This window comes from Hippoglossus hippoglossus, chromosome 4 (assembly GCF_009819705.1).
Source record: "Hippoglossus hippoglossus isolate fHipHip1 chromosome 4, fHipHip1.pri, whole genome shotgun sequence".
NCBI classification, from domain to species: domain Eukaryota; kingdom Metazoa; phylum Chordata; class Actinopteri; order Pleuronectiformes; family Pleuronectidae; genus Hippoglossus; species Hippoglossus hippoglossus.
This window is the reverse complement of record NC_047154.1, coordinates 12629254-12655759: the sequence shown is the minus strand read 5'-3', so window position 1 is coordinate 12655759 and position 26506 is coordinate 12629254. Positions and strand designations below refer to the sequence as shown.

At 41.5% G+C, this 26506-nt stretch overlaps 1 protein-coding gene across 3 annotated transcripts in view; it reads left to right on the top strand.

The window, feature by feature from the left end:
* tle2b (TLE family member 2, transcriptional corepressor b) overlaps positions 1-26506 on the top strand; it is an 81736-nt gene that overhangs the window by 27099 nt on the left and 28131 nt on the right. For all 3 annotated transcript variants that reach the window (XM_034583963.1, XM_034583964.1, XM_034583965.1), the window contains exons 5-6: positions 2302-2346; positions 24869-24930. In XM_034583963.1, coding sequence (XP_034439854.1) covers positions 2302-2346; positions 24869-24930 — 107 coding nt within the window. The remainder of the gene's footprint in view (positions 1-2301; positions 2347-24868; positions 24931-26506) is intronic.

Genomic DNA, 26506 nt, shown 5'->3' with positions numbered 1-26506 from the left:
GCGATACAACGCCTCAAACTAAAATCTGCCACCTTTTATTTTTATTTATTCTCACAAATACATTACATCTAATTGTAAAACAATTCCGTATCATAATTATTTCTCATTTAATGATTATTATGCACTCATTAGTTTTTTCCTCATTACAGTACAAGTATATTGTATGTAATGATTTTTACTGTATGTGGTGTGGTGTAGTGTACGTGGCAGATCTGCACCTAATAATGTTCCTAGCAATAAATTGAATTTGAATTAGATGAATGGGCTCGTGCACGGATCGAGACAGACAAAGATAGCGAGTGAGTAAAATAGGACAGGAAATAGACTGAGGAGATGGACTGAAATGGAGAGTGAAAGAACATCTGACAGCAAGAGAGAAAGAATGAAGGGAATAACCAGAGAGAAGGAGGACAGAGAGAAAAGACAGAGTGACAGCCTCTGAAAGAAAGAGATGGCAGTGAGAGGGAGGGACTGACAGAGGAGGGGAATAAATGGAGAGAGAGAGAAGAGAGTGATAGAGTGAAAATGAACAAGAGAACGCAGAGAGGAAGCGAGTCAGTCGCGTCTCACTCTCATCATTCAGAGCGTTGTTCATCTGGTGGCAGAGGCTGCCTTTGTCACCTTGACGGATCCTTGCTGTCTGTTTGCCGCTCGCCACCAACACCATTACAGAACATAACTAATGTTCACACACACGCACACACACACACACACACACACACACACACACACACACACACACACACACACACACACACACAAACGCACACAGAAGAGAGTGAGTAATAAAATTGTGAACATGTGCAGAGGTGGTGGCACAAGGCATTTCACAAGCTGAAAATGGGAATGTTTAAACCTGTGCTTTCTACTTACATATATATAAATGATGTGCAGTCAGGCTACTAGTTGCAAAAGAAAACAACAAATATTCACATCTAAGTAACTTTAACTTGTGAACTGTTTTTGCTGAAGATAACTTTAACAAGAATCGGACTTAGCAGTAGCTTAGCGAAGTTTACAAGAACTTTTTCGATATTTAAAGTCAAACTAGGATAATCAGCTACAGACAGGCTGCTTTTGTTTTACCTTACCTATTCGATTATTAACCAGTATGCTGTGGTTGTGTAAAACATGTCAGGAATCTGTGGACAAAACGGTTGAAACTATTGTTTTTTCGAAATGTTTGTTGAACAGGTGGTTTGATAAAGTATGTAATTGGCCTTTTGCTTTCGTTTTGCGCCGACAGTAATGAGTGTAGTCGTCAACTGGAGTTATCTTCACTTCACCTGGTTCACTGCCTCCACTGCAGCCTCTGTGCCGAGTGTGAGTGTGAATTAGCAGAGGGGCAAACAAGGCTTTCAATCAAAATATGACCAATTATACTTATCAACCACAGGGAGTTAGAAATAAAGGAATTTCTCTCTTGAAGCCCTGCCTCAAATAAAGGCTACCATCTGAAGTTAAGGCTCCGGTCACCATTTGATGTAATATCCTATGTATTAATCGTAGAGTTTGTTTGTGTGTTGGTGTGTGTCTGGCTGCTCCTCCAAAACCCAACTCCCATTATCCTCCAAGCTAAGTTTTCCTGCGCTCAAGGCCGGAGCAATTCCATTTGCCCTCACTACACCTGCCATTCTATTGGTTGGGGAATTTTAAATGACTTGCTGCACAAAAAATCCAAGCCCTGAAGAAAAAGTTCATGAGTGTTTCACTTGTGCAAGAGGCAGCGAGACCCAAAATAGAAAAGCTGAAGCTGGGGCGCAGGAAATCTAAGCACAAGCAGGGTATATTTGAGTGCAAGCGCAGGGTTTCGAGTAAAAGTATTACAAAATCTGAACTTGAAATCAAGCCCTGCTCTTAAACTAAAAGGCAGTGCTCTTGAATAATTATCGGTAAAAACCCTTCAATAGATTGTATATTGGTAGCTGGTATAAAAGGGAGCTTTTACATTATTCGACCCATGTACTGTACAGACACACACTTTTTACGCTTTTACACAGAGCACAGCATTGTCAGCAAACACAGTGTGGCTCATTATTCTGATGCACACTATATATAGGTAGAATCACACACACACACACACACACACACACACACACACACACACACAAACTCTCTCTCTCTCTCATCTTCTCACTCTCACTTTTCTGTCTTTAAGTAAAACCACAGTGACAAACAGCAGCATATGCAGCGACTCTGAGCAACAGATGTTCAATGGGGGATATTGTGTAAGACTGAATGTTAATGTGCTGCGTGTATAAAATACTAAAGAAGCTCTGTCATTTGTGTTTCTCTCCACAGTACTATGAGATGTCCTACGGTCTCAACATTGAGATGCACAAGCAGGTAAGAGACAGTTGTTTCTTCTCATTGTCGACCCGATGATGCTCCTGTGTATGCTGAGGTTGTGTGTCTCATTTTCTGTGTCGTAGTCAGTGGGAGGAGGTGAATGTGTTATTTGATGCACACAAACTTTGTATGCCCGTGTGGCATCATGTGTGGGTGGTTTTGTACTATATATTTTCTTGCTGCTGGCCTCTTTTGTGTGTTGTGTTTACCCTGTGGATTAGCGCAGGGTTGTTGCCAAGCATCGTATCACATCATACATGTGTCACTTGATTTAAATAACATTAGCAGGATCTGTTTCATCTTACGTTTGTGTTGCGATGATGAGAATGGGGGACGTGGTTGAACACTGAGTAATGGATGGCTGATTTTATGACGTGTAGGGGTCACTGCTCAGCACTGCAGCTCACCTCTGGATAGCTTTCAAATGAAGAGAGAAGTCCGGAAAATACAAGGAGAGTCGTTGTTTTTGCACTTTATTGTCTATTTATGTTGATTAACTTTTATTTTTGTGTGCAGTCTCTTCCATTATTATCAAAGTAGAACAAGTGAGAGAAGAAACAACTACTGATGTTAGAATGAGTAAATAGTAATACCATTAAACCGGCTTGTACAGATGGTATTCATAGAAATGATAAATGTTTTACCAGGTATTACAGGACAATGTTGACAGACTGAGCTTAACTCTAGTTGACCTCAAGGTTTAGCTTTTTTCTGCAGCATGTGGTAGTTACCAGTCATTTTACTGTTTGGTGTAAACAGGGACTTTTCTGTCACTATGAGGAATTCCCGTCAATTAGATTCCAGATAGGCCATTTATGAGATGAAATGAAATGATGATGAAATTTGTAACTTCAGCTGACAAAACCCATAACCACCTTCCCAGCATGTAATCCATCTCTTCTGCCTCTTCTGAGTGGTCGTTTATTTGCTTACAGATTAGCTAGCATGAAGGGAGTCATAATTTGTTGCTGCCAGTGTTTTTGCCCTTGCTGTGTCAATAGGTTGCTGTAGCTTTGAATTGAGTACAGAGCGATAGTGAGAACACTGCCATTTAGGCTCATAAAGAAAATTATTGCTGAAATGGCAATGCTCCTTAGTTTTCCTGGTTGGCATTAATACGAAACCTTTCTGTTGGAGGTTTGTTAATACATTTCAGAAGGAAATGGCTTGTTTGACGAGGAAGTCTATGAACTGGATTTTCCCCTATAGCATTAACCAGTAGACCACTGAGTTGAATGGTGAATGCTTTCAATGTTTGTGAATGCAAATAAAGATATGGAATTCTCTGTGAATTCATTGAGGAACAATCTGTTTATAGTGCTTTAGTTAAGGCAAATTGGGTTCTAATTGGGATCTGTCTTGTGCTTTACACTGGCTGGCTGGTTCTTATCCTAGTTTATATTTGTGCAGAAAGTCTTGTTCTTAATAGTGAACGCTAAAGCTGAGAGATTGAGGTAGAATAACCAATTGTGACGTATTGAGTGAACATGCAATGAGAGATAAACGATGCAAAGCTGGACATATAGACACAGTAGTGTACTACATTGGTGGTCCAGTGGACTGTCCACATGAGTGTGCTGTGTGTGTGTTCCAGGAGTTGGCTCGTCAGTCTCCACACAGACAGACAGGCAAACAGTCAGGTAAATGGATGGACAGACAGACAGACAGACAGAATAATTATCCAGTTGAATGGCATCTTACTTAAAGGTGACTGCTTCCTATCTTTTTCTATCTCCCTTTCTCTGTCTGTGATGCTAACTTGCTCTCTGCAGTTTACTCAGACACTGTCATGGATGATACACATTTCAAAAGCAGCTCATTGTTTGAAACGATCTCTGAAAACACCTTCGAATGAAAGCCTCTGCATTCTGCACTTTGACCTCATAGGCATTGTGTCACTCTGCTATCAAAGTAATTGCAGCACAGAAAGATCAATCAGTGGGGTTATGTCCAAATACAGAGTGCAGTGTGTACACTCTGGATGAAGTTATGTCCAATTACTGGCTCAGGAGTCTTTGCTATAGTTTTAGTCTGACGCAGTTGTCATTTGCTGTCTAGCGCCCACGTTGTTTAAATAGCTAATTTACTTTTACCCATCTAAGCGCCCATGAGCGTGTTGGTCTTAAAATTAGGTGTGGTCAGGTGCATTGTTGGTGCATTTCTTTCTTGAGGCCGCAGAAAGCAATTGACCACTGAAGACCTGTGGTCCTTTTTCACTGTTGTTTTAATGGCACCCTATGTTACACACAGAATGATTTGCAGCAGTAATAACGAATGAAGTCATCTGAGAGGCTGTTTTCCAATCTGGCAAATACACCAAGGTGCAAGTGCAACTTGCTTTATAATGTAACCCTTTTGAACCAAGTCTCTGGTGCAGCAACTTTTTTTTTGCTGTTAAACTACTACAAAAGTAGATTACGTCTTAACTTAAATACACTTACTCCTTGTGATTTGAACCATGTAGTTTGTTAAAATAGAGGCTAAAGAATAAAACTTCCTTGGTGGAGGTAAAAGTAGAAAAGCAAACAATTACAAATGTGCCATCTGAGATCTTTCAATCTGTGACAGAGATGAGGCAACGTCTGAGACATGGTGCGATTCAAGAGAGAAAACATGTAGCTCGTAATTCACCTTGATGTAGCGTTTAATGTAAATAGAACAAAAATATGGAGGTCACTCAGGAGTATGTCAGCAAAGCTCTGCCTTCATCTTCCTTTTCTCCTGCCTCAGATTGCATTTGAAATGTTATGCTTGAAACTGAAAATTGTCGTCTCAGCTTTTCATTCACATTCAGCTGTGAACTCATACACACAAGATGTGAACCACTTCTGAGGGCAGGAAACCCCAAAAATAGACGACTGGCACGGTGTGATTTCTAATAAGATATATTTGAAGGAAAGGGAGAGAGACAGTCATACAAAATGAGAGAGAGAGAGAGAGAGAGAGAGAGAGAGAGAGAGAGAGAGAGAGAGAGAGAGAGAGAGAGAGAGAGAGAGAGAGAGAAGGAAAGAATTATGAACATTTACTGTTTGTATTTAGTTAATATTTAGTAATATGCTACTAAAAAAGCTCAATTTAGTCTATTTAGCCAAACCACCAAGCAAAATGAGTGCAAGTTGTACTTTAATTCCAAGAAGAGAAACTATTGCCCAGCAGTCGAGAGACAGGAAGGGAAATGGTGAGAGAGAGAGAGAGAGAGAGAGAGAGAGAGAGAGAGAGAGAGAGAGAGAGAGAGAGAGAGAGAGAGAGAGAGAGAGATCTGGCAGCAGAGACCAGCAGAACTGGACTGTCAGCTCTTGTCGCCAAAAAGAAGAAATGGACTGGGGTGCTGGCTGCACCTCTGAGAGATGGAGAGAGGAGGAGGAAGGGGTGGGGGGGTTAGATGACAGAGGGAGGCCAAGGAGGAGGAGGGGAGTGTGGAAAATAGGAAGAGGGGGAATGGAGAGAGGGGAGGAAAGGGATAGGTGGTCAGGATGACAGAAGGAAACCAAAGAGGTACAGTCATGCCAATGAGTGTTAAAAAAAGAAAGACAGAAATGAAGAGGAAGAAGGAACTAGGGAATTGGGCTATTAGAAGAGGGGGATATGAGAGAGAGGAAATGGTTTGAGCGACATGAAAACAGTATATGAAAAAAAAGGGATAAGAGAAGAGCTAATATGGGAAACAGCCACGTGATAAAACTTACAGTATCACAGAGAGAAAAGTAAACAAAGAAGCGGAAATTGTCAGAAAGAATAAAAAGGAGAAGGAATTGAGAGTGTGTGATAAAATATAAGATGAAGAAACCGGCATAAAAAGGATAGATAGAAAGAAGAGATAGCATAAGAAATTTGATGGGAAAAGAAAGGACGGGGATAAGGCATGAAAAGAGAGGTTGTAGAAAAGAGGACGTGACAAAGGGAGAGGCGATGGAAAAGTAAGTGAGATGGTTTGAAAAAAAAGAGAAAGATCAATTTAAAAAAAAAAACGAGGACTCTAAAGATATAAGAGACCGCAAGAAAAAGCACGGTAGAGAAGAAAAAAGGCAAGTTATAAGAGAGGGGGGGAAAAATGGAGAGATGGTGGTGGGGAGAGAGAAGCTGGAAAAAGTGTGAGAGCTGGGATGAGAGGAAAAGAGGGGATGGAGATTAATTGAATGGATGAAAGAGAAGAGGGTAAACAGGAAGGATGGAGCCTTAGAAGAGACGGATAAAGACCTCAGAGAACAGATGAGGGGGAAAAAAGGAGATGGAGGGGAAAATGAGAGCCCAGAAAGGAAAGCAATGGAGGGAAAAGGAGAGAGAGAAGGGAGGGGAGGGGGGCAGCCTGAGAAAGAGAGGGATAGGAGAGGGAGAGAGACATCAAGGGAGGGAGGGGAGCTTTGAGTTGCAGTCAGAAATAATGAATCATGAATAGATTTAACAGTATCTGCTCTTATTTCCTCTCCTCCTCCTCCTCCTCCTCTTTTCTCCCCCCCCCTCCAGCTTCCTCCTAACATCCTGTCGAGATCACTGCTATTGCCTCTCTGGCTCTCTCGCTCTCTCCGTCTCTTCCTCTAACGCGCGCTCTGTCATTATCAGTGGCTGGGCCATCTCATGTCCCGGCATTAATTGAGCTGTAACAGTCATCTCCTATACCCCGTCTTCCTCTCTTTGATTCTCTCCTCCTTCTCCTCCTCTCTGTCTTTTACTCTCCCTCTCTCTTGCGCTCGGTAGATTTCACACTTGCTTTTTATCTTCAACCCCCCCCCGCCTTCACCTCTCGTTCGCTGTCTTGATCTCCCTCTCTATTCCTCTCCCTTCTTCTCTCCTTCTTTTTTACTGATGATTTTATCTGAACTATATGAATGCAGAAGAAAGACAACATCTCCCCCCCACCTCCTCCTGCTCTAAGCTGTACGGAGACATTGAAACACACGCACCATGCATGCACACGCCACATTATCTCACTTGGTTCACTTCCATTATCATACAATATCATATATAGCTGTATCCCCAGGAGGAGCGGGGGAAGCTATAAGGACTTTACACTGCTCTCTGTGGTTGTTCTATATTCATTGATATAGCACTTCTGGGGCCGGGGTAGTTATTGCCTCTATCCCCCATGATGTGCCGAGGCACAGCATGTATATCAGCGACCTTATAATGCAGACACATCCTTAGGTTGGTGGAGGGTTATGATGATGTTCACTATGCACCGCTGTCGGGAGCGTGGTGAATAGACTGAGGCAAATTTATATTGGCAGCTGATTCGAGAAGTAGGATAACAGGATGATGGTGGGAGGTGAAGAAGAATGGGTAGCTTTGTTAGATCTGTGTCCAGCAAGACTAAGCGGCAGCACTGAAACTTGTGACCCGAGTGCAGCCTGGGAAAATCAAAGAAAAAAAAAGGAAAGAATTATGAAAGGCAGGAAGTGAACGAGATATGATTTTCCTTCTATCAACAGTTCAACTTCAAAGGGCTGATTAAGACACCAAGCCCACAACTGCTTTCTGCTGCAACCACAGCAGCAACAAACAGCTTATCTATTCTTATCTATCATCCACATTACAACTCGGTGCATTTTTCCCAGTAGTACATAAGAGGGACTGCATAAGAGTAAAAATAAGTAACATGACTAAGAAGGACCTGAGGAAAGTCAGATCTATTAATGTTATTGGTAAATAACATTTTTAGGTACCACACAGCTCCACCCACCTTAATCACGACTAGAGGTTTGATCAAGCAAAGTCATTAGAGACTATATTAAACTATATTAAAACCAAACTCGCCAGAAAAATTAACAACAGAAATGATCTCTGAGAACAATTTATTTGACTTGTACTTGAACTTTTTATTTTTGTCCCTGTCCCATCCACTAACATGGATGAGGCGGGGTTTATGAACAATACTGTATCAAGCCATCAGAGGGCGATCAACATACTTTGGCTTCACTATTGGGATCAGTCATGTCGTCCATCTTTATATACCGTCCATGTAAAATACAAATAAATGTGTTCACATATATATCTTTATAATTGCAGCCAATCACAGATAGCGTGTTTGAAATGGTTTGCACGCTTCAAGGCTTTGATCTATCACAATGAATAATGTAATTCAGTGTTTGGTCTGAATGTACAGGTATGATGCTATTTTACTCACCTCGCAGACTGAAATGACATTGGAGTTGCAAATGGTATCATATTACTTTTCTCTATCTTGCAGTGAAATGTGCACACATACACACACACTGTGCATCTTCATAGCTGTATGCAGCAGTGAGGTCCATTATTTCTGTGCTGGGATAGTGTCCCCTGTAGACCCCTGGGGCCAGCAGGAAGCTACTGGGTCGGCATTTCAATAACTGCCTAGGTAAGTGTGTCTCAATGACTGGGACCTGACAGTGCATGACGAAAAAATGGTGAGAAGCCTGTAAGGTTTCAGCCTTATACTGCCACTGTTATATACAACATACCAGCCTCCTATCAAAAATAAACACCACATGTCAGTGTCTTAATTTTAGCTGAAAAGGAAAGAGCAGTGCATGAAAATTGCACGTTGCATCACACAGTTACACTCCTCAACAGTAATTCACCCGTCTTATCACTGCAAACAGGAAGGTCCTGTCTGACTCCAATTTGGAGGAGTCTGTTTTGTCAATTCAATATGATTATGCGTGTACAATAATTACTGCTTTTAGGTGTGTGTATAAATGTCTCCCGGATTTATTTAGAAATCGATATCGCAAGGAAGGCTGCCTGAGTCAAGCCTGTGCGGCTGGCTAATTGAAATACTGTGGACTCAAAGGTTAAAATCCTTCAAACAAGATATGTTTTTTACATTAGGTAACACATTGAGCAGCTGTGACACCTATTTAGATGTGCAGGAGAAAATCTTGATGTTAGGAAGCTGCTCATAGGCTGTGGTTGTCGCACATTTGTTTGCGACAGCCGGATACGAGAGGATACCCAGCAACAAGGCTACTGGGCAGCAAAAGTATTATAGAGACTAGGCAGCAGGACACTGGAGACGTCTGTGTTGAAGGATGGAACATAGTTGAACTTTTAGTCCTCTGTATAAGGTTATAGTTTTCCAGATGGTAAGGACATATGGATATAAGGAGAATTAAAAAAAATGCTTCTTAGTTAAACTCACAAAAATAAAATGCTGTTCAATTATATAAAAAGCACAATGCTTAAGTTAACACATTAAAAGAAATACAAGTGTTAAAAGTTAGATGTATGTACCATAGACATCAATGTAACATATGTATGATAGAACTCATTGTCCTATTACAATTGACAGTGAAGTAATAACCAATGTTGATAAGAGACAAAAAAGCAATAAAAAAGCAAAGGAAAAATGATGAATTGCTAAATACTGAATCCACTTTCTTCTCTCAAAACTACCAGCTAACCGTATTTTGGATATTTTAAATAAAGGTTTTCAAACCATAAAACAAACTCAAGCTCTCAATCAAATGGTAGGATATTGATTTGACAGAATTGGGGTTCAATGCCAAAACTGGGGGTTTAATGTCAAAATAAGTCTATTAGCACTTTCATTTGGGTGCAAGTCCTCATACGTTTCCTTTAACTTCCCAAAACCACTTTACATTTTCAACTTAATTCTTAGTCCTTAATTGTTTAGTCCTTTTATTTTTCTCTCTCACTGTTACTCATCTCCATTGTTTCTGTCCATTCATCTTTTGCAAGATTGAAGTCTTTGTTCAACAACCCAAGGATATCGAGCAAGGATATTATCCTTTAACACTTTTTAACAGTGAATTACACATTCAATCTGTGAAATCAAATATCATTCATACATTTATCAAGTAGGATATCTGAAAATTAGTTTTGCATGTAAATTGCCCTGCATTGAAACTCCTGCATCCTTGAATGACATTTTTAATTTAATATCCTCCATAATAATTTAACAGACAGAAATGTGGATCGTGATGAGAGAGAGCATCCCATTACTGAAAGGTGACTGTGTGTCAGCACGTCCTTGAGATTGATAGTAAACATCTTTGCTACTCACAAATTTTGAGCCATTTTGGTTAATAAGAGTAAGGGATAAAAGCCTGAAAATGTGCAGCTGGAAATAAACAAACAACATAGGACTTGCATAATACTTTATATATCAAACTGTTTGGTTTTGGATTGGTTCTTACTTAGGGGGCTTTCACTGCTGGCTTGTTTGTTCTGGACTTTCTCACTTTTCAGTTTAGTCTGAACCAAACAGCCCTGTCTGGTCCTAAACCTCACTGAAACCAAGTCTGGATATTGAAGATGTTTTCATTTCAACAACCGCATATACTTTCTTTATCCTAGAACAAAAGAAAAAAACATTACGACATTTAAAATTGTCAGACTCCCATACTATAGACAGGATATTATAATGGCCAGCCTTATCATATATACAGTGTTCAGATTGTGCATCAGAATGCTGGATAGAAAGAGTGTGCGGTTCACAGACCAGGCAGCAGGATATTATAGGAAGCTGTGTTTGATAGTCAGGATGCTCGGCAGCCAGACTGTTTCCCCTGTGGACTCCTGAGGACAGATGAAGCAGCTGGTTGTCCTTCCTTCCTGCTCCCTCCTTTCATTTCACCACCACACATATGAGGCTGACAGTGTGGGAGTATGTGTGTGTGTGTGTTTTTGTGTGACAGAAAAGAGAAGTCTTTCTTTTCCACTCTTTTTCTATTGTACAGTTATATCGCAAAACAGTCTTGGCATTTTTGTCATTTCTTTGCAGCCATACAAATAAAATAAAAAAAACAACCTTCAAAATGTGCCAAAAAGAAAGTGAAAAGAGAAATAAAAAAATGATGAGGAGAGAGTGAACAGATTGAAGAAGTAAACTGAGAAAATGAGTAAAACAGAAACAGGGACTGGGGAAGATTAAGACAGAGTACAAGCAGGCGAGGGAGATCGCATGAGGGAATGTTTATCTGTTTGCGTTGCATAAAAAAACGGTGTGTGTGCGGATGTGTGTGTGCATGAGCTTATCTTTCTGCCTAATTAGCCAGAGCTGTCTGGCCTTTTCATGCATGTGTTTTTGCACATGTGTGGAGTGTGTGTGAGCGTGCATATGTTGGTATATTTGTGTGAAGTTGTGACCTGAATCCTCATCTCATTTGGGAGAGGAGAGAGAGTTAAGGGGAATGAGAGAGAGAGGGAGCAACAGAGAGCGCGAGCGAGGGATGCCTTCATTTTCAACTCACCGCTTTGGTTCATAATAGGATTGGGCTTCTCTCCCTCTTTCTTTTCTCAATCTCACTCTTTCCATCCCCTCTGTCTCATTTTTTCCCCCCTCTCTGTCGTTTCCACCTCCCAGTCAGTTCCGTAATTTTATTCCACAGTTTTGGTTTGAGGTGTTTTTTTTTCAAACTGGTTTCACTTGAAGAGCTGGATTAGGACAAGTCTGCATATCTGGGTCAACTAACAGGCTTTGGAGAGGTCAAATGACTGTGTGTGTTTATGGTATGTGTTGGCACTCCCACTGATCAGTGGTGTATGCAGTCCCTCTTTGCACATGTAGCATCTGTGCCATGTGTTTGTGTGTGCAGCTTTGATGTCTCTCCCTCTCTTTCCTTCTCTCGTTCTGTGTGGATGTGTGTGTGTGTGTGTGTGTGTGTGTGTGTGTGTGTGTGTGTGTGTGTGTGTGTGTGTGTGTGTGTGTGTGTGTGTGTGTGTGTGTGTGTGTGTGTGTGTGTGTGTGTGCATACATGTGTAACAGAGCTCATTTGTAAATAATGAGGCACAGAGAGAGAGAGCAGGAAAGAGTTTGATAGAACACTTTAGGAATGATAGAAAAAATAGTAAAAAATTTGATGAGAAAAAGAGCGATCAAATTCTTGGGAGCTAGCCTTTTAGCGTAATAGCTTTGTCACTCTGGCAGAAGAGCCCTGTGTTGATACACAAACTGTATTGGATTATCTGTGTGTGTGTGTGTGTGTGTGTGTGTCCCTTCGAAGGACAGTTTGATGACTTGTTTGTAGGGCTAAGGTTAGAATCAGTTTGAGGTTATGGGCGTAGAGTAAGGGGTCATGGTTAGGCATTTAATTGTGATGATTTAGGTCAGGGTAAGGTGTTGGGGAATGCATTATGTCTATGAATGCCCTCATAAAGACAGAAGTACAAAGATGAGTGTTTGTGTGTATGTGTTTTTGTTACCTCTTCAGGACCAGTAGTCCTCATGGGGACTCATGGGGACCGGTCCCTAATCAGGCAAAAAGTAGTTTCTGAGGTCCTGGTTAAAGTCAGAGGTTATTGTGGTTAGGTTAAGTTTGGGGTAACATAGGAGTCACATTTGTGCGTTGTGTTAATACTTGGTGGTGGCACTATCGTCATTACGACAACAGTTATTTTTTCTAGCTTACCATAGCTGTCAATAAAATGCTACAGAGAAGTCACAGATGTCAGCCCACAAAGTGAATGATCAGCGTATCCGTTGAAACCTCCAACACTTTCCTGAGTCCTGCATTAGGAATGAATTGGTCATGGTTAAGGTTAAGCATTAGGTTTTGTCTAGGCTGTCCACAATGAATGGAAGTCAATGCAATGTCCCAACAAGTATAGCTGCTCAGACTTAGCAGTTACATGTGCGACCATGTTCTGTGACCAGTGTCTGAACTGACAGAGAAGGAGCCAGTACTCGACATGCTGCTGGCTGTGGCTTTGATAACACATGCAGGTTCAGTGTGTAGTTCATCCCAGTGCATGTGAAATCTGTGGCTGAATAAAATTACGTAAACATCCTATCATCTTCACACGGACTCATAGATATCAGTTCCTTAAATATGCCATATTATAGATCCATGAATTATTCTTTGGGAAATTTGTGAAAATGTAAAAAATCTTACAATGTTAAAGAAAGTGAAAAAATAATCATGGATTCGCCTCAAAATTAAATGGGTTCTTCCCTGACCTATACTGCGCCTTACCACCAAGTTTCATGGTAATGAGTCCAGTGTTTTTTGTAAAAAATCTGCAGATAGTACAATAAGAAACAAACAAACGCAGATGAAAACATAACCTTCTCGGCAGAGGTAATAACACAACATCTATTGCATTGATTACAATTAATTTTCATACAGACATAGATATTTTCCACACAATAAATCCTGATGACTTTGGTGATCCCTTAACTTTCCCCCTTAGCACCACCATGAGGTTCCCTTTTGTGATATTGGGTGAAATGTGTACTTAGATGAATTTTTCCATTAGTTCTGTGAGACCTATTGAAAATATTTCATCACTTGGTTTGAGGAGTATTTACCATAATAACGACTGCCACTGTAGGCATAGGTCATGTTTCCAACTGTGAGGCCAAATGAAATGTCATTTTGAAATATAGTGGGTAACCATAAAGAGGGGACGCTCAGTGTTATCACAGATACTACCGCCCGTACCCTTGGTATGATTTGCACTGCAGCAAACAATTGAGGTTAGCAACAGGGGACGCTTCAGGAGCAGCTGATTTCAATGGTGGAAGGGTTCAAAGATCTCTTCTTTAGTCTCTGTAAGTTCCACAGAGGTGCAGTTGGTTCTTATTGCTCTTGGTGTGTGAATACACTTCCAGTGAGAATGCCTTGACTTGGTTTGAGAGTTGTGTGAACTGCACCTGCATTCACCAGGAGATAGAGGTGTCTCAAAAGAAATAAAAATTCAATGTGGGCAAAGGTCTGATTTTCTAGTACTCGGTGTGCAGTTGAATTCAAGCACTTTACCTGTGGATTCAAAGTGAGAAACTGCATCATAGTGTGTGTGCGAGCCTTTCACACACAAAATCAATGAGATAGGTCATAACAAGATTCATTAGTCTGTCTTTGTGGGTGTTTGTGTGCGATGTGCACATGTTTTGCATACAGGGCAGCCAGCTTTGCTACTTTGTGTCTGATTGCATTGCAGAAGACATGAGTTTGAGGCCGTATGCAGTCTGTCAATGCAAGCTGGTGAGCTGGCACAGTGTGAATATGACTAATGGCTTAGTGTATAATATAGACAGAGAGAGAGGGAGAGAGAGAGGTCTAGTTAGTTTGACAACTACAACCCTGACTGTGAGGCACAGATTTTGTGTCTCACAATCACATGCTCTAGAAAGATCCCTGTGTAGGTGTACAGTAAGAGTGAGTGTGCAATTGTATATTGCAGTGGGGGCATTCATAGAACATGCATGTGACATGTGTCCTTACATACAAGCTTGTGTGTTTGTGTAAAGTCATAATTGGAACATGTATGTAACTGTGCTGGATATCAACCAATGTGTGTGTGTGTTTGTGTGTGTGTGTGTGTGTGTGTGTGTGTGTGTGTGTGTGTGTGTGTGTGTGTTGGACGAGTAGAAGTGAGCTGTCTGTATTTTTCATTCTAAATGTTTCTGCTGTCTGCTCCGCTGCCTATCTTGTATTGGTTCTGCACTGAAGGTTGAATCTGTGTCTTTATGTGACTGAGGAAGTGTGTGTCTGTGCACGTGCATGCTTGCTGGGCTCATGCTGGGAGGGTCTGCACACAGCTCATTGTTTGTGTGCTCTCTGCTCTGTTTGGATTGGTTTTCTGTGTGCCCTTGTTATGTTTGTGTGTGTGAGCGTCTGTGTGTGTGCCATTATTTTTGAGAGTATAGTATTCTGTGTGTGTGTGTGTGTGTGTGTGTTTGTGTGTCTGTGTGTGTGTACACACGTCTGTTTGTCTTTCGTGTGTGTGTGTGTGTGTGTGTGTGTGTGTGTACAGTTCTATTTGTGTGCACAATTCTTAGGGTGCTTGTGCGCGAGCGCCTTTTAGTGTTTTTGTGCACGAGCGTGTGTTCGATCCTCGTGTGTGCTTTGCTACTCCCTTTTCCTTTCTCTCTCTCGCTTTCTCTCTTTCCCTGTTTCCCTTCCTCTCCTTCCAGAATAGAGGGGCCATCAATCAGAGGCAAGGGGGATAGAGGAAGGGAGGAAGGGGAGGAGGAGTTGGCTCAGTGCCAGGGAAGAGGGGCTGGCACGCTGCCCAGAGGAGAGAGAGAGAGAGAGAGAGAGAGAGAGAGAGAGAGAGAGAGAGAGAGAGGGCTTGAGAAACGAACAAGAACAGAAAAGAGAGGGAGGGAGATTCTGGGAGAGAAGCAGGCCAGAGAGATAGAGTGTGGAGAGAGAAATGAGAGCAAATGAGAAGGAGGGCAGAGAGAGAGAGCCAAAGAGCAAGGCCAAGTGCATTGAGGGAAAGCAGAGCGAGAGGACACAGAGAGGGAGAGGGAGAGAGATACTGGGGAAGTAGGAAAATGAGCCAACAGAATAGAGAAAGAAGAGGCTGATTGCATGGAGAGAGAGAGAGAGAGAGAGAGAGAGCGAGAGAGAGAGAGAGAGAGAAGGTGTGGGAGGAGGGGGGTGGGTGCAGTGTAGAGAGAGAGGAAGCAGGAATGGCTGTTTTCATTGAAAGCTCTGCGCCTGCCTGCAACCCCAATCAGTGGGCGATTAGTACGTCACTGGCAACAAATATTTACCTTAAACTGTTCACAGAGGGGCGAGCAGGCCAATTAGAACGCAGAGGACAGTAATGAGCTCCAGGATTGTGTTTGCATGTGTGTGTGTGTGTTTGCATGAGTGTTTGTGTGTTTGCATGTGTGTGTTTGCGTGTGTGTGTTTGTGTGTGTGATATGTGCCCACCCTCTGACTCTTAAAAGTTAATGAAAGAATTCCGCAGCCATACACACAGAAGGCTGGAAGGCTCTTTAACATACAGCATGACTATATCAAAGTCCCTTCATCACAAGATGGATGTAAAAAGTAGTTTGCATCAGTGATGATACAAAATTAGGATGATTCATTATGTGTTTGAAATGTCTTTTTACTCTAGAGTGAACTGTATACAGAACAGTTGGTGTTATAACCTCCGCCAAGGAGGCTATGTTTTCAAATGAGTTTGTTTGTTAGTTAGCATTATTACTCAAAAACCACCAAACCGATCACCCTTACATTTTGTGGAGGGGTTGAGCATGACCCAAGGAAGAATACAATTTTGGAGCAGATCTGTATAAACGGGCAGATCCAGGATTTGTGGTTTCACTTTAACGTAGCTAGCATGGAGGCAGGCGCTCTACAAATTCCCCTCTAGTTATCAAATAATCATCTTATTTTCCTTCATTAATCATTTGGTCACCATTTCCTAAAGCTGAAGATGATGTCAAATTGCCTGGTTTGTCCAAACAGCAGTACCAAACCAAGCAAATCAATATAATATAATATATTCCAATTCAAATGTTACTGAAGCTGTTATTAATGTTGAGCTAGTGCTGACCATAAATATTGCTTTTATCGCCATAGTGATATGTACATGTGCAATAAAGGTAATGCATTTTAAAGAAATAATTGAATTTACATGCACCCTGCATTCACTGAAGTTTTTTTTAGTACCATTACAAGGCTTAGCTGCAATTTTCTGTACTGTGTACTTTATGGACTATACACACACACTCACACACTCTAACAGCACAGAGGCGGCAGTGGAGAAGTGAAGATTTTACTCGAGTTGACAACGATTCCCGTGGCACTGTAAGTGTAATCAAAACCTTTGCGAGTAAAATGCCAATAAGAGCCACTCCTTCATCACACCACCTGTTTAACAAGATTCAAACACAAGCGATATTTTCAACTGCTCCCATCCACTGTGGTACGGAAACAGAACGCTTTCTGTATGTAGACCATTCGCTTCATTGACCACACACCCTCAAATGTCTGTCATATTTTTGTAAACTTAAAGCTCCAGCAGAAGCATCCGCCTGCTCTCTAGTTTCGTTACCCTCAGGCGATGAATCCACATCAGCAGCAGAGGGAGGACGGAGGAGATGACCGATAGTGACTGATGTATCAGTGAAGAACCAGATAAGGTGTACTGTATCGATAACATAAGATAAATAAAACATTATATGGCAACAGCCTGATGAGAGATCCTTCACTGCTTCACCACTGCAACCTCAACATGAGCTCTGCAGAATATTGCACTTATAAACTCAGCGTGCAAACATTTGACCAATCAGGTGGAGCCCTGGATGTGCAAGGCCATACATTTACAGCATGTGGCCAATCAGTTCCGTCAACTACTCAGAATAATTGGTGTCAGTTTGGTAGACACTGTGAAGTTAGGAAACACAAGTCATGAGCTGCTTCCAGACATGCACTGACTCTTGAGATCCTCCTGAGTTTCTCCAGATGTTAACGCAAATGTCTGAGTGAGAGCCTCCGGTGTTTTGATGTTGATGACATTTCTAACACGCAACAGGTGCAAAAATGTACAAGAAAATATACATAAAAAGACCAAATATCTCAGGATGAAAAAAGCGTAGCCACACATTTAGAGGACGCCAACGAAGATGTTAAGAGAGACTTTGATAATAAGAGCCGACGTCGATGTGATGTGGACAGAAACATGTGATCTCCGCAGCGAAATTAATACGATACATCTTGCCTCCGTCTGCTGTGCCAGCCCTTGCCTGAATGCTCAGGAGGATGTGCTGCTGTTGTGATCGCGTCTGAGCAAAGAATTTCCTACTGCGTTGTGCATTTGTGAAACTCTGGACATCGTACGGCTATATTGTCTTTACAAGCCTGAACAATGCCAACTGCAGAATTTCGTGCGGTCTTATATAATTAATTAAATTAATTTAAATTTACTAATAATTTTACCCCTTACTAATTATTTATAACACAACCTGAGGGCAACAGTAGGATAAGATGTTTGTCTGGATTTGCAACAAGGAAGTTTGAAGAAAAACAAGATTTTGCAAATCTATTTCTTTTTCTTTCAGGGTAAAGTTGACTTGGCATGCATCCTTCTCCCCATTAGCATCATGCTCCACATTGTGGCTGTGGCAATCATGCACTTTGAAGTTGTCTGACTCAGCTGGAGTCCTCTGCAGTTGGAGGTGAAGCACTTTGCTCCACAGCTGCTCTTCCTGTTTCTAAAGCTACATCCACGGAATCAAATCGGCCATATTGAGCTGAGAGAGAAGGCAGAGATGTTTGTCGACAATTATTATAGTGAGAAGAGGGGTGTCACACACACACACACACACTGACACACACACACTGCAGAGCTCCCCCATAAAGCTGGCTCGCTCAGACATAGTGGTACTCAGAGGCTGGCACAGCTGGCAGCGCCCGAGCACTCTGGGCACCGTCTCCCTCCTCCTGGGCCAATCTCAAGCCCACGCTCATCACATTCAAATTTACCGAGCTTTATTGGCAAGATGAACGCGGTCATTGTTGCTTTGCCGTCATGCTGGGAGACCAAATACAATGCAGATCTTTCACAGGGAAGCGGCTTCCCCCAGTTGTTCCAGTTCAAGATCACTTTAGAGTCAGGAGTGAAATGTTCAAGGACATTTTTTTGTAATTTTTTTTTTTGTCGGTTCATCTCACCGTTTGAGTTTCATGGTCCTGATTAGAAGACGTTTTCGACGAGCGCTCATACATCACTTTTACCTCCTACAGGCCTGCCAACAGGCTGCAGTTCCACAATGCCTTGCCATTCCCTGCAGTTGAGAGAAAACAGCTGGGGGGCAGATCCTCCTCCATTAAGACCCCCTTCCTCCAAAACAATCGTAGTCTTTATCAGAACAATCAGACGCTGGCTCGTTGTTTGAGGAAAGTTCCACATGCAGAAACACTGTTACACCATCGCTCTGTGACGGCCCACTTCGTGCGTCTGTGTTTTCATTACTTTTTAGTGTGTTGTTCATACCCTCCACCTCACATACCTGTTTCTATGTCAGTTCAAGTCAATTCCTACATTTCCCAGTGTGCGTTCGCTGAAGAGCCAGGGATGTGTTGCAGTAGTGCTGTGGGTTAAACATGTGGGTGGAGTGAGAGCAGGAGCAATGGTGATAGAAATTGCAAAGTAAGTGCAGGAGAATGATTTTTTTTTTTCCAGTCAAGAAAAGCAGTAGAATGATGCCCCTCCTGCAAGGCACAACTCGAGTGTCTGCGCTGCTTTCTGCTCCAGCGAGCGGAGGGTTGGTGACGGGACTGGTGCCTCTTCTACTCTCATGTATGTCAGTATGAGTGACAGCTGACTGCAGGTGCAAAATGTAGGGTCAAGGAAACGATTTATTGCAGTAACAGCAAATATGACCTTTACTTTGTAAGTCTGAACTTTTATGATACATTCTGTCGGAGGTTTTTCTTTGTGATCATTTATGATTAAGCAGTTAATGCAGAAATAGTCAAATTCATTGATGACGTTCGGCAGGAAATTCAGCTCAGACTGCTGCTGTAACTACTCACATTTAAACCATTTCCTTGTTTTAGATTCAAATACGATTTTTGTGTTTTGCATTTTCATTTCCAATCACTTGTCTGCTGTGCAACATACTCAACATTATTTTAGATCTACTACTACTACTACTACTTCACCTAATAATAATTGTTATAATAATATTTTTCATTCTTATAGCGCTTTATGAATGGTCAAGGACACTTTACATAGTATTGGTAATGTTCTCATTATAAAACATAACTAGTATCCATAGTTATTGTCCTCTGTGCTTTATTCTTTTTATTGAAATGTTGCTGTAAATTAGCAGAGGTACATTGTGTTTTAAAGGAACAGAGTCTGTGGCAACACTCAACATTTTTTCACCTATTTTATTTGATAGAAACAAAAATTTAAATATGTTTAACACCTGTTCTTAGGCTTTATTATAACTATACCAAGTCACTGCATTTACACAAAGTAAAGGTTTGGAGATGTGTTTGCTTGATGTGATTCACTCATTCAAAATCCATGCAACATAGAGACGATATTGGCTTTTAGAATGTGTATATACAGATATACTGTGTGTGTGTGTGTGTGTGTGTGTGTGTGTGTGTGTGTGTGTGTGTGTGTGTGTGTGTGATATGTGTCTCTCAGCATCCGACTTCCTCTGGTACTATCTTTCTTTTTTTCTCCATTTTCTCCCTGTTTCCTTTCCTCCATCTTTTTGTCTTTGTTTCTGAGAATAATTTGAGGGGTTTCTGTTCTTCTGTATTAAAAGCTGTTCTGTTCCTCCTTCTCTCTCATCTACATTTTATCTCTGTTTCACGTGTAGCCCCTCTCTTTCTCTGCTTCTCTCTGTCCCTGTGCCAACTGGCAGCGAATCTGCCCTCAAGTGTTTATTGACCAGCCCCCCCCTCTTCCTTTGTATCCATCCCTCCATTCATCCCTCCATCCGATCATCCCTCCATCCGGCCAGTCTTTGCCAGTACTCCTCCTTTGTGGCTGCGCTTTGGCAGGGCTGTAGAACGAGACTGTGCTGTGTTGTTTCTGACACCTGGCCCGGCTCGGACCACTTCAGCTCAGCTCACTTTCACTCTATTGTAAAACGCACCGGCTGCCGTGCAACCAGAATGTTGAGTCGGGGGGGATGTCGATGTGTTGCAGACTTATACATTCATGAAGCATGTAAAAAATTATTCAATGGTTTGACTTGTATTAATTGATATTTTTTATGAAGAACAATGAATCATAAATAATCTTTAACAGAGCAAAACAAACTGAGAGTTAACACCTTGCGGCCTCATGCAGCTTTAGGTTTGCTGGCTCAATCACAAGTTCTCGTTGTACCTTACTACACATTGTAATTAGCAGCCAAAAGCCCAACAACATACAAAACACAGAGGTGGAAGCAGATCCTAACATTTTTACCTCTGCCAGGGCGGTTATGTTTGCATTTGTGTTTGTTAGTTAGTCAGTTAGCAGGTTTACTCAAAAACGAATAAACCGATTTCCATGACATTTTGCGGAGTGGTGGGACCGGAGCAAAGAAGAGCCCAGTACATTTTGGAGTGCATGCGGATAAAAAGGCGAATGCATAAAATACTATTTTTGACATTCTTTAAAATGGCGAGATAAAGCCTTGGAAGAATACGCTTTCCATGTGCCCTTCTAGTTTTAAAAACAGTTTTTGTTTGTGGCTAAAATGATTATTAAATTAATCAACATCAGAATAATAATAATCACTTGACGATCCACGAAGTAATTAACTAATCACTCCAGCACTGTGTTAGGTAAAGTTGTTTTTCACCTCAGCCAAGGACATTTTGTTTTCACGGCTGCCTTGTGTGTCTTTTAGCAGGATTATGCAAAAACTACTCAATCAATTTCCTTGAAACTTGGTGGAGGTGGGGGGGTATGGACCGAGAAAGAGGTGAGTGGATTTAATGAAGGAAGCAGATTCAGGATTTTTTTCCCCCTTTCTTTACTGTTTGAGATTTGGAATTTTTTCAACATGCAGATTTCTTCAAGAAAAAAAAGAATCAGGCACATGTAGAGTGCTACTGTCTATGAACAGGTGCAATTTGGTTCTGATCCGGATGCATGTGATCTCAATGCATGTATATATGGTGATAAAGAGCACAGTTAGCTTTGGTAGAGATATTTAAGTGACCTTCTTGTTGGATTTTATTTAAGCAGTGCAAAATGACTGATTTGTCTTCCCCAGTAACATAGAATAGAGCGAATCCTCATGAAATCTGCACTGGAAGCCTTTTTTCTTTATATTGTATTTCTTTTATTTGTGTAGCTTTCATTCAGAGTTACGGCCACCTTAAAAAACAGTAAATGAAAGCAGCGTAATAGACACACATCGTTCAGGTCAGTTCTGTGTCTCTGTTCAGTTGTGACATATGGTCCAGCTCCACCTCTGTTGGGTTATCTTTTTATTCTACCAAAACTGAGCCAGGTCATTTGACTTGCCCGAGGACATGTTGTGCAGTTGGAGAAAAAACTGAAGAGGGGGACAGTTCATGTAAAATCAATATAGTATATGTGAATCAAAGGTATGTGTGTATTGCATGCCTTGTAAATTCACAGTTTTACCATTTTTCCCTGGAGTCACATATTTTGCATTGAAGGTTAGTCTTCATCGATCGTGAGCCTTCCACTTTTTCAGTGTTGAAATATTTCAAAAGTTGCTGTTCATGCACAGTCATTCAACTGATCCTGGAGGCCTTTGTCAGTGTTTTGCAATGTGCTGATTGAATGGTTGCCAGATTGCAGAGACTTTTAACAGATAAGAGAATCTTTCCCAATCCTCAGACTTGAAGCCGCAGGTTCATTCAAACAAGGGAACAGATCTATTTGTGAAGGGAACCTGTGATGACAAGATTTTTACAATTTTGTGGCACTGCATTTGGACAATCAGCCTTTTCTCTGTAACAGCCACGCATCAATGGAACAGCCTGTCAGACAAGGTGTGGGGCTGCTGCTCCATCAGCACTTTCAAGACCAACCTAAAAAGTCTGCTAAAAGCTTCTCAGCTCTGCTCTTACTAATATTCTACCTCATGGTCTTGAAGACTGGCCTTCATATGACGAGCATACATTTGTGATGTGCTACTGTGTAGTTTTGTATTGCGCATTGTGTGTATTTCTTTTTGTGTCATTTTGAAATCTTCTTCTTCTCCGTGCTGTTTGTTGTTGTGTTGTTTCTTTGTTCTGATCTACCGAGGAACTATGATGCAAATTAGTTCAGTTAAAATCTGGTACAGTGCATCAAATGGTGATGTCTTATGTTAGAGCTTTGTACTGTCCCCTTTAGATAAGTCAATAAAAATAATGGTAAAAAAAAGTATAGCTATCAGATAATAAAACTATGGCATTTATATAGTCTAAAAATTGGTGGGCACATAAAAACAATGTATATGATACAGGTGCACAGAACAGTATCCACCCGCGGAAAGGTACACTCATTAGCGTGTATTTCACATCGGTGCATATCATCAAACATAAACATAGACACCGATGTGTCTGCGAAAGGCCTTTATCAGGTGACTTTTACAGGTCAACCAATATTATCGTTGTGAAGCACGACAGTGTACACTGTATGAAACCATGTGCCAACCATGTGAGTGCCTCATTTTATTTCCAGCTATAATCTAATACTGAGAAAAAGCAGCATGAAGTACCGTCAAGCTGAAAACTGATCAGGGTTTCAAAAGATACTTGTTGAACACATCAACATTATTGACAATGACATCAGTTTAGTACAGACACATAAAAACTCTTCTGTCAGGCTCGTCGCTCTCTCACTTCCCTCTCTGTGGTCAGCAGACACACACACACACACACACACACACACACACACACACACACACACTGACATGTATGATCTGATGAGGCTGTGTTTGTCCTTGGAACAGTGTTGTGTGTCTGGTGATAGCTAGTGTATGAAGTCATGATGAGACTGGCTTTAACTGACAGGTTGGCTGATTGTCTGTGTGTGTGTGTGTGTGTGTGTGTGTGTGTGTGTGTGTGTGTGCGTGTGTGCGTGCGTGCGTGCGTGCGTGCGTGCGTGTGTGTGTGAGCCTCCATATGATGGTGCATAGAGCCCTGTCAGTCACTGTGTCGCCCTCCACCGCCTCCCCCTTTGCTGTCTTTCTCTTATCCTCTCCAGTATCCTCAAGTGCCAGGAACATGTGTTACTGAGGATAGAGGGATACAAAGCCAGGGTGAAAGCTAGATAGATAGAGAGAGAAAAAAAAACTGAAAGGAATATGAGTGTGCCGGTGGTAATGTGTGACAGCAAAGTAACAAAGGGAGAAAAAAAAACGTAGAGAAGGACTGATGTTAAGAGGAAGAAAAAGGCCCTTCTGAGGGAAAAGAGGGAGGACAAATTAAAACGGAGAGACAGAGCATAATATAGAAAAAATAGAAAGATGGGAGAAAACGAGACAAAGTGAGCGAGGGAGGGGGAGGGAGATGAGGGAGAGGGATGGGAGGGATGGGAGGAAGAGGATGAATAGGGTAATAATGGCTCAGTGTGAGAGCTGTTGTAGGAAAAGAGAGAAACGGCTGAGTGAAGAAGAGAACAAAATGAGGCTGAGGGCACTCAGACAGATAGAATTAGACACACCGCAGAGGTTCAGTGTGTGCGTGTGTGTGTGAGTGCATGTGTGTGACAGCGAGAGAGTGTGTGTTCCTATGTCTTTATGTGCTTGTGTGTGCCTGTGTTGTGTGTGCAGGCGGCTGTAATCTGTGGATGGTTACTAGGTTTGCCACGTGTTGTGTTTGTGTGTGTGTATGAGGGTAAGAAACCTGAGAGCAGGATGTTATACACAATTTCAGTCCAAGATAAAGCTTTTTATAGATTTTATAAGTTTGGAAATGGACAAATGTAATGGCACTGAAGAGGTGTCTGTGCCAGGTGGAGAGCTGGAGAGAGAAGGTCTTTTGCTCTTTGTGAACGCGTGTGTGTTCCTTCATGTGTTTTGTGTGTGTTTGACGACTGAAGTGTAGAAAGGGGCGAGCTTAATGAGAGGCTGATGGTGCTAAAAGACCACATGAGGATGATGGGGCTCTAATGTTGCCTCCATCCCTCCACCTCTGCTGCTGCTCACTCCCACGTTTTTCTCCTCTCTGACAAAACTCGTCGCTCATCAACAGTGAGTTTTCATTCGGCGACGGCCTAATGTGCTGTAAAGGTGCATCATATGCTCTGTGTTCATTGTGTACTTGTTGTCTTACGCCATGCGACACACAATCATGTATCCCTCTCTCTTCTCTCCTTCTGTTTTCTCCTCTCTCGTTCCTCTCTCTTTCCATTGCAGGCGGAGATTGTCAAGCGTCTCAGTGCCATCTGTGCTCAGATCATCCCCTTCCTCTCTCAAGAGGTGAGTGTCACAACCGCCAGACACACTTACACGTGTACACAAAATGTGCACACACGCAGTCAGGAGAGGGCTACTCACACATCAGGCTTGAAATATATTTTTTGCATTCAGGGTAATAAATAAACCGGAATATAACGGCTATGGCATAGCAAGTTAAAATACATACAGAAGTTTTTTATTCAATAGAGGAAAATAATGAATATTTGTGTATCAAGTCGTATTAGAAAAATATATTAAAACAAATATTGCTATAAATATTGTTTTTAGCTGTGACAGAAGTGTGTCAATTTTAAATTCAGTTTTCAGACAGATTATAGCAGATTCTATTTTTCATATTGATACAGATCTTTTTAATTTTCTGCATATTAATGAAAACACAGCTCATAAGCTTTCAGTCTTTTCTTGTCAATTACTTCGGTTGGCATTTCACCCCAATTATTGCAGCTACTACAAGTCACCCTCCGCGTTCGAAACGCAAATCTATCAACAGATCTTTTGAAAGCTTTTCAACAGCCTTTGTCAATTTCACTGAATGTTTCTTTATTACATCTGGCTACTTTTAAATAGACAAACAGGAATTTCACTCAGTAGAGTGCATATAAGGCCAAACAGCCCCCTTAAGGAACCACACTTAAATTCACTAGACTTTTGTCTGGATCTGCACCAAATTTCACATACTCAAAAATGTCAGTCCTTTAAATATGTCTACTCTTTTTTTTTATCAAGATCCATGAATTATTCTCTGAGAAATCAACGTAAATGTAAAAAACAATCCTATCTCACAATGTTAAATGAAGTGGAAATCAAATTCTGGACCAAAATGTAATACAGTATTCCCTGACCCATACCATGTCCCTCCACCAAGTTTTGGGGTAATCTGTCCAGTAATATTTGTGTAATAAAAGCAAATATATAAATTCTGTTAAATATTGCACATCAGCGGCTCCAGTGCTCACCTGGTTGAGAAGGCACCCAATATGTCAAGGCTTAACCCCCCCCGCAGCAGCTGGAGGTTCAGTTCTGGCTGTTTGCCAATTGTCTTCCCTGTTCTCTTTCCCCCTTTAAGCCTAAAACTGTCCCATCAATAAAGGCTTATTGAAAAAATATATCTTTAAAAATAAATACTGCACACGGGCAAAACCAGTTTGAAATCTCTCTGCATAATCAGATAAATGAGGCTGAGTTCCATTTTTACTTTCAAGCTTTGGCACAAAAATCAGTGAGAACACAAACGTATCAGAATGAGAGAATTATTTGTGTCTTGTGCTGTTGGATTATTAAAAGCTCTCGCCCAGCATCAAGTCATGGCCATGAAGTGTGTGCCCATACATTCCACTCATATTAGCAACAACAACAACATTAGCATTGTAGTTTATTTGTGTGGCAAATACACTCGACATGGCTGCATCATGACCAAGCGGCGCCTCTGCTGTGACGAGCACATCAGCTGATAGTCAACTGATCGTTTGTGGCGCGAATCATTTTTAGTCTCATGGTGTAAACGTGCTGTGAGCTCAACGTGCTTTGTGCATGTACATATACTGTTGCACACGTGCATATTTGCATTTGTGTGAC